This window comes from Scophthalmus maximus, chromosome 22 (genome assembly GCF_022379125.1).
Source record: "Scophthalmus maximus strain ysfricsl-2021 chromosome 22, ASM2237912v1, whole genome shotgun sequence".
Classification (NCBI taxonomy): domain Eukaryota; kingdom Metazoa; phylum Chordata; class Actinopteri; order Pleuronectiformes; family Scophthalmidae; genus Scophthalmus; species Scophthalmus maximus.
In genome coordinates, this window is record NC_061536.1 from 6,160,870 (window position 1) to 6,173,453 (window position 12,584).

The 12,584-nt window shown below is 42.9% G+C and overlaps 1 protein-coding gene across 3 annotated transcripts in view; it reads right to left on the minus strand.

Annotated features, from left to right (window-relative positions):
- Positions 1 to 2,374: 2,374 nt before the first annotated feature.
- Positions 2,375 to 12,584, minus strand: part of triqk (triple QxxK/R motif containing) — a 75,480-nt gene continuing 65,270 nt past the window's right edge. For all 3 annotated transcript variants that reach the window (XM_035620694.2, XM_035620693.2, XM_035620692.2), the window contains 2 exons: positions 11,195 to 11,280; positions 2,375 to 4,092 (listed from right to left, as the gene is read on the minus strand). In XM_035620694.2, coding sequence (XP_035476587.1) covers positions 3,985 to 4,092; positions 11,195 to 11,280 — 194 coding nt within the window. In that variant the 3' untranslated portion in view covers positions 2,375 to 3,984. The remainder of the gene's footprint in view (positions 4,093 to 11,194; positions 11,281 to 12,584) is intronic.

A 12,584-nucleotide genomic window follows, 5' to 3' on the forward strand; every position in this document is an offset into this window, starting at 1 on the left:
CTTTCCCACTGAGTTCCTCCGTCTCTGTGTCATTACGCAGCGCATCAGGGATTAAGACGGCGATGGGAGGATGTGATTCGCGGCAGAATCCGCTAAGTCTGGCATTACCACACACCTCACAAAGCACGGGGGGAGTTTCTAATCTACACAGCACAGCACAATCCCACTAATGCATTCATATCAGACACGGAGGCAACAGAGGTCGGCTGAGAATTAAACACCAAAGTATTACTGTCAAGTTCTGCGCTGAGGTGGTCCTGGTTGTTTTTCACATTCAAACCTGTATTTGGTTTGGGGATAGATATGTAGGAAGTACATGTGTAGGTCAAAGGCGTATAAAAAAACAAACAATACAGAACTCTGAATATTAAGTCACTATCAGCAAACAAATCTCCAAAGAATAATATAAAACTTCAAGAGTTATTATTGAGCTACAGCTTCCAAATATATATGACACCACAGCAACAAACATACATATTAGCTTCTATATCCATTAAGTCCAAAACATGATAGACATCATATCTATGTATTTTAATTTCTGAGCAGAATTGCAGAAGCTAAGAAAGACGTGACGTAAGCTGCAAATCAATGAGTGGGGGGAGAAAAGGGGGAGGAGACATTATGCTTGAGACATGCAGTAGTAGGCCTACTTTGTGACAAGCATCATCAGTCCTGTCGCCTCACCACATCTCCCTAATGGGAGCACAGCATCGTGTGTTTGTGTGCATGTGTGTGTGTGAGACAGAGGGAGCCATGGGTCTCCCTGTCACAGTGACTTGCAGCGGGAGTGTGTGTTTTGTGTGTGTGATAGAGATAGGGACTAAATAAGCTCCTGGCGGGACTGACCCACCTCACTTCTCACCGGTCCGTCAGAGAGACTGCGCGCTCCACTGGAGCATGGCCAGAGGCACGGTTCTGAATATTGAAAATATACTTACACACACACACACACACATGAACACACTGGAGAAAATTGGCTGCACAAGCATTCTGGATGGACACAAGGACACACACGGACACACACACACGGACGGACGGACGGACGGACGGACGGACGGACGGACACACACACACACACACACACACACACAAACACACACCAGAAGAGAGGTAAACGCCATCTTAGAAACTAAACAGAAAACGCTCACGAGGTCAGTGTGCATTTTTGTTCACACAAAAAATGGGACAAAATGCATGTGTTTGTATTTTATCAAAAGCAAATACCATTCAGGGCCCAGCATGCTCCAAGTGTGCGGTGTCGGGTTCACCGGAAGTCATAATTATGATTCATGTCTCGGTTAACAGCCATACATGTATGAGAGTATTTCTTACTGCCCCAAGTGTGGGAAAGTGCAGCAAAATTACATATTTTGTGTGCATACACACAGTTTGGGCTAAGTATAATTATTCTTGGTGACATACCTCACATTGACTAATGAGTGGGATTTGGGTGCGTGGCGTCGGGCTCATTCGTCACAGGATGGTAGGTAAAGCTTCAGTGGGTCCAACTCCTGTGGACGGCTGCTGAGGTCGCGCTAAATGCTCACACGCTGCCACTGCCTGATTAATCTCCTCTGTTCGACTTCCTGCAAACAGAAGTCAATTAGCATGCTATGTCACATGACACGTGCTGACGTCACACCCGTGTCCCTTTGTCATTGCTGTGGATCGACTCATCGGTGAACGGTGGATATCTCCCGTCTGCCGCCGTCGCGCCCGATCTGGTGGAGCATCTCACCGAGGGAGTCCTGCGTCAACGGCTTCAGGGTCGCTTGTTGACACACAAGCATTGCTCTCAATAAGAAAAAGGTCAAGACATGACATGCAGACCAATGGAGTCAACACAATTTAATAACCCATCACTGATAGAACACCACTGTTTATAGCTTTGAAAATAAAACGATCTAAGAGGAATAATGGCGAGCGTTTAGACCATAAAAGTAAATCGACGTTGGGATTTTTTATTCATTAACTTTTAAGGCTCAAAGTAACGACTACACCTGCATTTAACAGCTAAATATAAACCTTTAGGAATAAAGAAGAATAAAATATTACCGGTAGTTAAAGTTAATGTCGAGGTGTTATATTAAGTATGCGCAAGCCTGATCAGCTCTCACTTTGTTTAAATACACTCCCTTCTTTCGTATAATTTAATATTTGCAACAATAGTAATCAGTTTGCCACATTAGTGGCCTTAGCATTGTCCAAGGATTTTGAAATCTATACGGCAGGATTTTGCAGAACAATACGTTGATGCTCAACACACCGTCTCTGTTTCCATAAGAGTCAGAAAATTTTAACGACATGCAATTTACACTTAAGATCACAAAGCATTCATTCAAATAAATTAATAGAACTGAATATGGAGATACTGTATCATTCTGATTTAAAATTTATTCAACAAACAAAAATACAGAAGTATAAGCGATATCCAGTAACCTGCATCATAATGTCAAAGCAAAGTGTTTCAATAACAGAACTAACCATTACACCGCCGTGAAAAATAGCTTGCATCTCATTTTGCCAAATGGGTCTGGGTGTGAACAATCGAGCTGTGCTGCGAGATCCTTTACGCTGTGCTGATGTCAGAGCTCTTGTATTTGGTAATGGTGACCTTTTAGATAACAGGTGTCATGTATGAAGGTCTATTAGGGCCAGGATGTCTATTGTTACACGTGGGGGGGGGGCTGGATGTACCGAGGCCCCTGGGTGAGGGTACGGGTGCGTGCTTATCATAATGGTTTCTTTGACATGTCGTCTTTTACTAGAGGTCAGAAGGTCATGGGAGAAAACAGGAGAAAAGGCAGAAACTGAAAGCTCAAAATCGGTCTCACATTTCGAGCAACAGAACACAATCGGGAACAGAAGTAAGACTTGTTTTTTTTCCTCTTTTTTTTCTTTGAAAGAATCAGTAGGAAAAAAAATCATGTTCGGAATGAAAGAAGTCACAAGGCCTCTTGTGTATTTGGCCTTTAATGCATTACATGAACATAAAAAAATATTGTCCAAAACAACGCATCAACTTCCTTTTAGAGAACAGCCCTGATCAGAAAGTGTTAATAAAATGAAAATATGTATATTTCTAAGTGGGAAGTGGATTCAATAAAATAAGACCCTGATTTTGAACTGAGTAAGAAGTGAAAGAAAATAAACATTGTACAAACCTTGATATTCCTTTCTATTGAGAGCCATCGCATCCTTAAGGGGACAATAATGCATACATTTTCTACATTCAAGAAGAAAATCATCAAGGTGCTCTCCTTATGAGGAATAGGCGTCTTCCATGTCTGCAATTTCCATACAAATGAAAGAACAGCATCATATTTGTAATGCTAATCCTGCGAATGTCTGTCTAAGTGCTGCATGTATGTGCAGCAGGTACAATGTGTTGCTCTGTTTTCTGCACACACGCTCAATCAGAACAAGGGCTTTGTGGATTCTAATCTCACACTTGGTGATATCCAGCCATACGCGAGGAGAGGTTTGTGCACTGGAATGCGAGGCAAGTGTTTGTGGCGAGAGGTTCGGCGGGAGATTTACATTTTTCTATTAGTGGGGAAAACAGTGGGACGTGACTCCGCGGAATATGATTAACAGAGCTTGACTGTGGTTTGGAAGACTTGTGTAAATAGGAGGCTCTGTTTCTTTGCCGAGCGTAGAATTTGCCATGAAGCGAGAGGTCCTTGAATTTTCAGGGAAGGGAAATCAAAGCTAATTCAAGGGGGGGAGACAATGATTTATGGATGTAAAATCATTGTATAATTAACGTCAGTACAGTAATGATTGGAGTTTCATTGCATGTTCCCAAAGGGATGGGAGAAAATTGGATGTCAAATCTCAAAAATGTCCTGAAGAGGCAGTTAATTGTCAATGAGTATAACATAACAATAAAAAAAACAAGAAACACTGAACCCAATCCGGACGGGAATCTTGTGACCGTAACTGTGAAAACAAGAACATGGCCAGGACGCAGTCCGCCTCTTATTAATCCACATCCACATCCAGGTTAATCTCAGTGCTCAGGTTGAGGTAGAAGAAGGCGTAGACGCAGAGCACAAAGAGCAGGATCGCTGCAATGACGAGGAACGCATCCTGAGTAGAGAAAAGAAAAACATTTCATTACCATGAACATCCAAAAAAACCAAAAACTATTTATGTGCCTGTCTGATGAACACTTGTTGTGCAATTAATGTGCTTACGTATAAATGTTCAGTCTATATTTGAAAAAATGACTTTTACATAGTCTGTCTTATTGTAAATAAAATGATGTTATTGATTAAAAGAAGCAAACATCAAATATTTTAATAATTTTTTTGGCTTTGTTAACACGCTTTTAAAGACAAAGGTAAAGATATGAATGCAGTGTAGCGGCACACAGGGGACGGGTCCTGCCCGCCTCCTGAGAACTGCACGCTCGTCGCTAATACAGAAACCACTGGGGAAGGTAAAAACGTAATACAAAGGATTTCTTCCAGTTCTCCTGATGGCCAGTTCGACTATCACAGACGGGTCAGGTGTCAGTGTGTGTGTATGTGTGTGTGTGTGTGTGTGTGTGTGTGTGTGTGTGTGTGTGTGTGTGTGTGTGTGTGTGTGTGTGTGTGTGTGTGTGTGTGTGTGTGTGTGTGTGTGTGTGAGTGAGTGAGTGAGTGAGTGAGTGAGTGAGTGAGTGAGTGAGTGAGTGAGAGAGAGAGAGAGAGAGAGAGTGAGTGAGTGTGAGAGAGAGAGAGAGAGAGAGAGAGAGAGAGAGAGAGAGGCCAGGAGGGGCTGAGGGAATCAATGCGCCCCACACTTTGCTACATGCTTTGCATCTCTAGATGAGGCAACAGCCAAAAACACTATGTTAGAGATATCTTATGTCATTATAAACACTGTATAAAGATTTGTAGTTTATTATGAAACAGCGGAAGGTCGCCACTGTCTAGGTAAGTAATGGGGGAAAAAATGATTAATGTAAGTCATCGCCTTTTCATTTCAGACATAAAAAAAATGAAAAAACTAAAATGTTTTGGTACCAGGTTTTCTTTTCCCACACTATTGCAGGCAGACAAAAAAAATGATGTGTCCAAAACCTGCTTCAGTTTGTGTTGTCGATGTCTTACATTCACACTGAAGTGTTAAAAACAAAAGAAATGTCTTTATTACCTCCACATTTTGAAAGTGATGATGACAGAAAGAAGTTCTCTTTCTTCACTTTCAGCCATGGTGGTTCGATGACTGCACAGTATAAATCTGTGACTTCATTCTGTCATTATAACTCTTCCAACGTCGATCCAGCCTCTTTTTAATCCAATCCTAATTTACATTTGTACAGTCAACGTAGAAACTCTACATCTTACATACTGTATATAGAAATAAGCAATCAGCCCTGTTTGTTTCATTTTAAAAGTTAACAAGCTGTGAATCACTGCTCAGTGTTTTTCCGTCCACACCGCAGCACAGGACTGATGTTTTTGAGGCTTTTCACACTGGAGAGCATCTTTCTTTTTTTCTTTTTTTAAGCTTTGTTTGCAGCAGTGGAAAACACACGCTCAGGGCTGATGGCAGGCCAACGCAGACAAACAGATGCATTTTTAAATTTACCTGCGTGTGTGTGTGTGTGTGTGTGTGTGTGTGTGTGTGTGTGTGTGTGTGTGAAAATGGTTTCAGGCTCTTTAAAAGTAAACCAAGTCTCCACAGTGGGTGTCCTCATTCTGATGGAACCATTTGCACATTAATGACACAAACACTCGGCTGCTCTGAGATTCATGGTGGGAAATTGTTACCTGATGAAATGATTCAGGTTCAGAATTTATAATAGCACGAATGCTGTATTGTATGTATTCACGACAAGGCAATGACAAACCACAGTGTGAAGTTAGTTAGATATTAGACACAACATCTAGCCAACGTACGATGTACTCGGCTTAATGATGGGTATAACTGCCAATTTTTTTCCAAAAGAGAACTGGATAGACTATTTATTTTTGTTTTGCATTGTTTCGTTTCAGTAAAGTGTGACAGCACATTGGATATTTGTGAAGAATGATTTGGATTTCAGATTTTCTCTTGATGGAGTACAAAAAGAAAAAGGAGCCACACCCCCCCCCCCCCCCCCAAAAAGACCTTTCAAAATGTAGAGTATCTTATTTCAGAAACCGAGGGTTGAGTGAGTGCACTATAATAATCTATTTTTTTCTGAAGTATCCTGACATTTTTACAGACAAAATAAACTTTCTTATTCTTTTTTTCTATTTGTTAATTGTCAAACAAATTGAGGCTTTCCAGAGGAGTGGCATTCAACTTGAAAATGGGAATTTTGGAGCGCTTGTTCATTATGAGGCGCTCACACAATTACAATCTTCATCAGCTGGAGTTTCATTAGGGCCACTCATTAGTCTTTATCAAGGGAATCCATTAGCAGCAAACTTTCTAATCAACACTGGAGAGCTTGGAGAGCATTAAAAGAGTGAGGAGTACAGCCTGATTGGAGGTTATTGAGGGAAAAAAATTAATTGATCTGAACATTTTTTAAATGAAAACTGGGCCACGACGTTACAGGTGACATGACAAGTGAATTCTCAACATATGATTTTAGACCTAAACTCATTCATAACACGCAGCTACCTTTTAATTTCTGCAGATACAATTTTCCATTAAAGTTGGTATCTATTATTTGAATCTTCTATTTATGGAGTCCTGGAAGACACTCGAGGGGAAAACCACTTGAACAAGGTGAACTAAATCAGCCAGTAATGTCCCCGCAAAGCTGTGCATTCATGAGTAATGGGCCGAGGTGATGCAAGGTCACAGTGAAAGAACTGTGACAGACACGAAATGAACAGGAAAAAAAGAAAAGGAAAGACGAGAATTAAAATTGTAGCAGGCAAACACAGAGAGGACTGACAATTCAAGGCCACTGGGCAAACTGCAGAGAGACAGAAGACGGAATGAAAAACAAGAGTGAGAACGAGGCAGAAAACAAGTCGGAGATAAGGCTCGGCACAAATGAGGGGTGGTGGGGGCCTAATAATATTTCCACTCTGACGAAAGGGGGAGGTGGTGGTGGGGACAACAATTAAAAGGCGTCACGGCATCCACCGCTATCTGTGTACATGCTGTAGTGCCTAGTCATCAGCGGCATTGGTCTTCATTAGCCTCAGCCCACATTTATCTACATCCCGACAGCCTCCAAACAGCTTTAAGTCCCTGCTTAATTGGAAAACTTTTAAATTTCATGCACTTTAGTTTCATATATTAACCGGCAGGCTCCGACCGCTTGATTTACTTTTCTATTTCGCCGGGGCCTCGGAGAAAAGAGAATTGTTATCAAATCATGGCCGCCTTGATTGTTTTTCGGCCTTTATTGTGTTTCTCTCGCACTTTTGAAAAACATGACAAACAAAAGCGCCGGTAATTCCGTCGACAATATCGCAAAAGAAAAACGCGGTGCCTCTGACGTAGGTGAGGGCGGTTTTTGTGTGTGTGTGTGTGGGTTTTTGTGTGTGGAATGGCTGCTGGAACACAAGGATGCACAGAATTACAATGCAGCTCCGTTCTCCCCTGGTTCCCTGCTTCAGGCTTCAGAGAGCGGGAGAGAGAGAACAGCTGGTTACACCGACTTGTCTGTGAAAACACTCGAGTGGTAGAGAGCCCCTGCGCTTGATTGAGATCATTGTTTTCGAGGAGAGTGGCCCACTGTGTTGACTCTTCCCTCGTCTCAAAAACACATGCTTCTGTGCGCGCCCGCGCGCACGCGCGCGCACACACACACACACACACACACACACACACACACACACACACACACACACACACACACACACACACACACACACACACACACACACACACACACACACACACACACACACACACACACACACACACACACACACACACACACACACACACACAGGCTCTCTGCCCACATTCTGACGGAGACCCCTGGACGGGGGCCCAGACACATCATCATCTTCATCGTGGCGTCGCTCTCTCAGCTCAGCACCGCACCGCCGGCAAACGCTGGGAGCTGGCCTCTCTGTCACCCTCCCTCCTTTATGTTTACGAACAGCAAACTCCAGGAAAACGCCCGGACCCAATTTTCTGGACATTTACCCAGAGTTCAATGACTGAAAACAGCAAGAGACTGACAGACTGTCCAAGGCTGTTTTTGATAATGTTCTGTAATCCGACTAATCGGTTTTAATGACTAATCATTTCAGCACAACTCTAATAGTCATAACAGCTGCTGTTAACACACACACATACATATGTATGCCGTCCTCAAATGTAACTAGATGTATAAGCTACTTTCGCAATATCTGCTACTTTAGGAAAACTTACAAAAAACATCTCTGTGAACAGAAAAAGCCTTGTCGCCACTATCACAACTCATGAAGCTTATTGTAAATCAAACGGCATAAAAAGGCCATAAAATCTACAGATTCCCATGTGCTAACTGGCAACGCTGCTCACCAGCTAAAAAGTGTGAATGAGCCTCATAAACCTAATGGCCAGCACAGATAACGGATCGGGAAGTCTGCGTCTTCAGCCAGAGGCTGAAGCAGATGTTACAGTTTGAGTCCAGGTTTTCAGCACAGCCTCCTCCAGTTTAGACTGATACCTCATACTTTATCCAGTGTACCGGCAATGACTCTGGAATCTCCCATCATGCCGGGCCTGAAAAAATCACGTGATGTGTCGTTTGGGTCCGACACGTTGATGATACTATGTCAAAGTGAGAAATTGATTGTCTGGCAATGCTGTGCGGAAAAATAAAGACACCAAACAATTTCAAGGCAAAAATGTTTTAAATGTGGTGCATGAAGGCGAAAACAAAAGTATTCAAAATTGGCCATAATAGCCCTGGATTCCTGAGGGTTAATAACTGCTGCTCCTGTTAATCAGAAATACTCCTTCAAGATGAAACCTGCAGCTTCGTGACACAATGAATATTAATGGTTTCAGCATATTGCGACAAAAAACTAAGTAGAGGAAATAGGTTGAATCAAGTAAACATGTTTATAATTCTGTTCTATAAGGTCCTACTTGCCATACAATATATATTCACAAGTAACAGCTGGTAGCCTCCACCCTCTGCCAATTCCATAAGCAAATCTTCCCTAACTTTCTAGGCTCAGCGGCTAAACAAGACTGAGGGAAAACAGTGCAGAACTGAACAGAAGGCTAGTGTGCCAATTAGACGAGACAGCATGGCTTGTTTCCTGGGCTGCATGCGAGTGTGCCGGAGCCACTTCGAAGGTGCCTCTTCTTCACCGAGCAGAGAAAAGAGAGACCGCAGCAAGACTCCGCGGCCACTTTCTACATCTCTGCTGCCGTGACCTCGTGCCGTCCGCCCATTTACAGGAGCTGCAGCTTTGCCTCCAGGCAGCCACTGCGACCTCCAAAGAACACAACGTGGACTCCACGTGCGTCCGAAAACATGCGCTCGTACAACAGGTGGCTGGTTTCCTCCACTTGTCGGGTCAGCGCTTTGTGCAACTGATCACTCTTGTGGGAACAGAAGTTCTCACTCTCTCTTTCTCAGTCTTTCCATCTTTTTCTCTGCCAACTAATCCAGACTGGCCCGCTACTAGGACAGCCCCGAGACAGCCTGCCCTGGCAGCTGCCACATTCTCTGTGCCCGCATGTCTGCCGGCCTTTCTGAGACACCAGCTGCACCTGAGACCAGCATCTTACCCAGAGAAGAAGAAGACGGCGAAAAAAAGAAGGAGCAGGAGGAGGAGGAGGAGAAGAGGCTTTATGCATAAAGCAACATATCTATATAAACCACTGCGAATTCATTGCCAGAAACCAAATGTGGGGAGGGGGTGTTCGACCGTCATCACAGAGCCTGTTCGAAAATCACAACTCTATTTAACCAAAGACGACTCAACGGTAAAGCAAGCGTGACCAAATATCCATTACATCTGGGCTGAATTTCAATCGAACTCGGGGGGGGGGGGGGGGGTCCAAGAAGTCTAAGTCAGTTTAATATCCTCGTCCCAGAGGTATTTTTAATCCAACCTCTGAAAATTCCCTTCGTCTTGGGCGTGAAAAAAACCTGAATTATTCATGAGCAATATCAATATTTCAAGATATGGACTAATCTAATTGGATTAAAGACGTGCTTAATGAGGCCGTGCGTGTCTAAAAGATGCATATTTTAAAACCTGACCATTTCACCCAGGTCTTAATCCTCACTGTGATTTGTTCATCTCTGTGTACGACAGGAGCGTAACGAGAAAGTGAGGCCTTTTCTGGCTTTTGACGTCTACCGCTAAAGGAAACCAATTTTAAATGCCACAAAGGAAAATTGACTGAAATATGTTTTCTTACAACTCTCACTCAAAAACAACTATAAAAAAAATCACTGAAGACTTGATTTCATCAGATGGAATTTGCAATTGAAAAAAATGAATATTTAAAAACCTTAAAGACTGTCTGTTCATAAACTAGTGCATTTGCTTGAGCTCACACTATGCCGGAAAAAAACCCTTGAAATTGTAAAATTGTTTATTGGTAAGCCAAATGAATGAGGAGAAGCACAAGCAGCCAGAGTGATAAACGTGGTGTCATCCATCTTTACCTGCACAACAGCTCCTAATCGCTGCAGTGTGACAAAGCAACGGAGAGAGAGACGCATTCTCTCTGCCCTAGCAACACCATCACCTCCCTTTACTTTCACATCACTCAATTCTATCTTGCCACTTTCTTATTTTCTCTTATTCTTCTTCTTGCCTCTTATATTTCCCACTTTTTTCTCTTTTTCTCCTTTGCTGTTTTACTAAATAAGAAAACTCTTGAATTTTAATCCATCCAGGAATTCACATCATGTGTTAGAATGTAATGTCTGTTATTTGTTTTAGATATGAGTACTGTAAAGTTTATTCTACAGATATCCTCCCTTTCCTCATCTTTTCAACACGTTCACAGATCTTGAACAGATAGGCAGGGGGCCATGTCATATCATTCCAGGTGGATATGTATAGTTACATTCTCAAAAGATCTCTAGTGAGTTTTAAGAGAGCAAAGAGTCCCGGATATGAAAAGTGATCTATAGAGCGACAAGCTCTCAAACAGGCAAATGGAAAGAAGATGGTTGGCAGACAAAACAGACAAGCAGATGGACCGGGACGGACAAGCGTGCAGGAATAGAAGAAGACATGCAGATATCAGTAATCTGAAACAGAGAGTCAGTCCAGGCAAGTCTCACCCTGAATCCAGAGGAATTCTTCATCGCTTCAGCTTTCAGCCGTGTGGCCTTTAAGACCGATTTGGTCTTTTTGTAGTCCTGTTTACCTGAATGAGAGGAGAACGTGGAAGACATAATCAAATGAGCGCAAACCTATAATATGTTTGGTGTATTCGATTCTGCAGCAATTACAAAAAGCCCGACTACAATAGGGGTTGGGCTTCATTTATATGAATTCCAAATGCCAAGAGGTGCAACCCGTGGACAAGTTTGATTCAAGACTGAAACATTTTTAATTGAGCCAGTGATGAAGGAGCTTAAGGCCTTCAGTCAGTATTGTCACTTCGACCCTACCTTTGTAATATTGCCACGTTAAAAATATTAAACAGAGGCGGAGGTTGAATACAGCTCTGAGATTTCACGAGTTCTGCTGTCAAATTTCGCCACACGTCACTTTCTGCACATGTATAAAAAATAAATAGCAGCTTTCTGGCCTGAGCCACGGTTCACCTGCACTTGGTCGACTTCCCATGGGCTCAACTCTCATGGGTGAGTCTTTTGGACTAACCAGCCACCTGTGTGTGTGTGTGTGTGTGTGTGTGTGTGTGTGTGTGTGTGTGTGTGTGTGTGTTTCACAAGAGGCAGAGCCGGCTGTCTTGGTCTAATTAGACACAACACAATGCAGGAAAAGGAACTTTGCTAACAATAGGGTCGGAAAGCAACAGCTTGCTTAACAGTGTGTGTTTGTGTGTGTGTAAATCCTTCTTGACATAACCTATTTAAATGCACAGATTGTGGATATATTACAGAGACCATACAGATGATGTGATGATGATTCTTAGGATTTTCATTTTGGGTTGGATCTAGATGGGATTAGATTAAGATAAAGACGAGAGATTGAGATTAGTTATGATGTTTTGAGTTGGGGAATCCATGAACGGTCCTCATAAGGACTTAGACATAGAATTTCTGGAAGAGAGAACAGGAGGAGAAAGAAGGCGAAAAAACATCCACGTCCATCTGGATAGGTTGTGTGTGAGAAAAGCCTCAAATGAGCTATAGTGAGATGGGTGGGGTAATGAGTTGTGTGCTTGTTGTGTTTCTGAAAACAAACAGACAGAGCTGCACCCCCCCCCCCCCACACACACACGGACACACACTCTGTCTGTTTCAACCCTCTCACTCCCCCTGCTTCTTTTTCCGAGATCTTGCACTCAATTGCTATCTCTGCCTCCATCCCTCCTGGTCACTCCTCCACCTCCCTCTGACTCAGAGGAGGGCTAATAGAAATGGGGAACATGTTGCCAGGAGCAGACAGCGAGCTAGTGGGAATTCATTAGGAGGGCCACTGGATGTCTCCTCCACTTGTCAGAAAGAGGAGAGGTGGAAATTTGATTGGAGGGCACCTCGG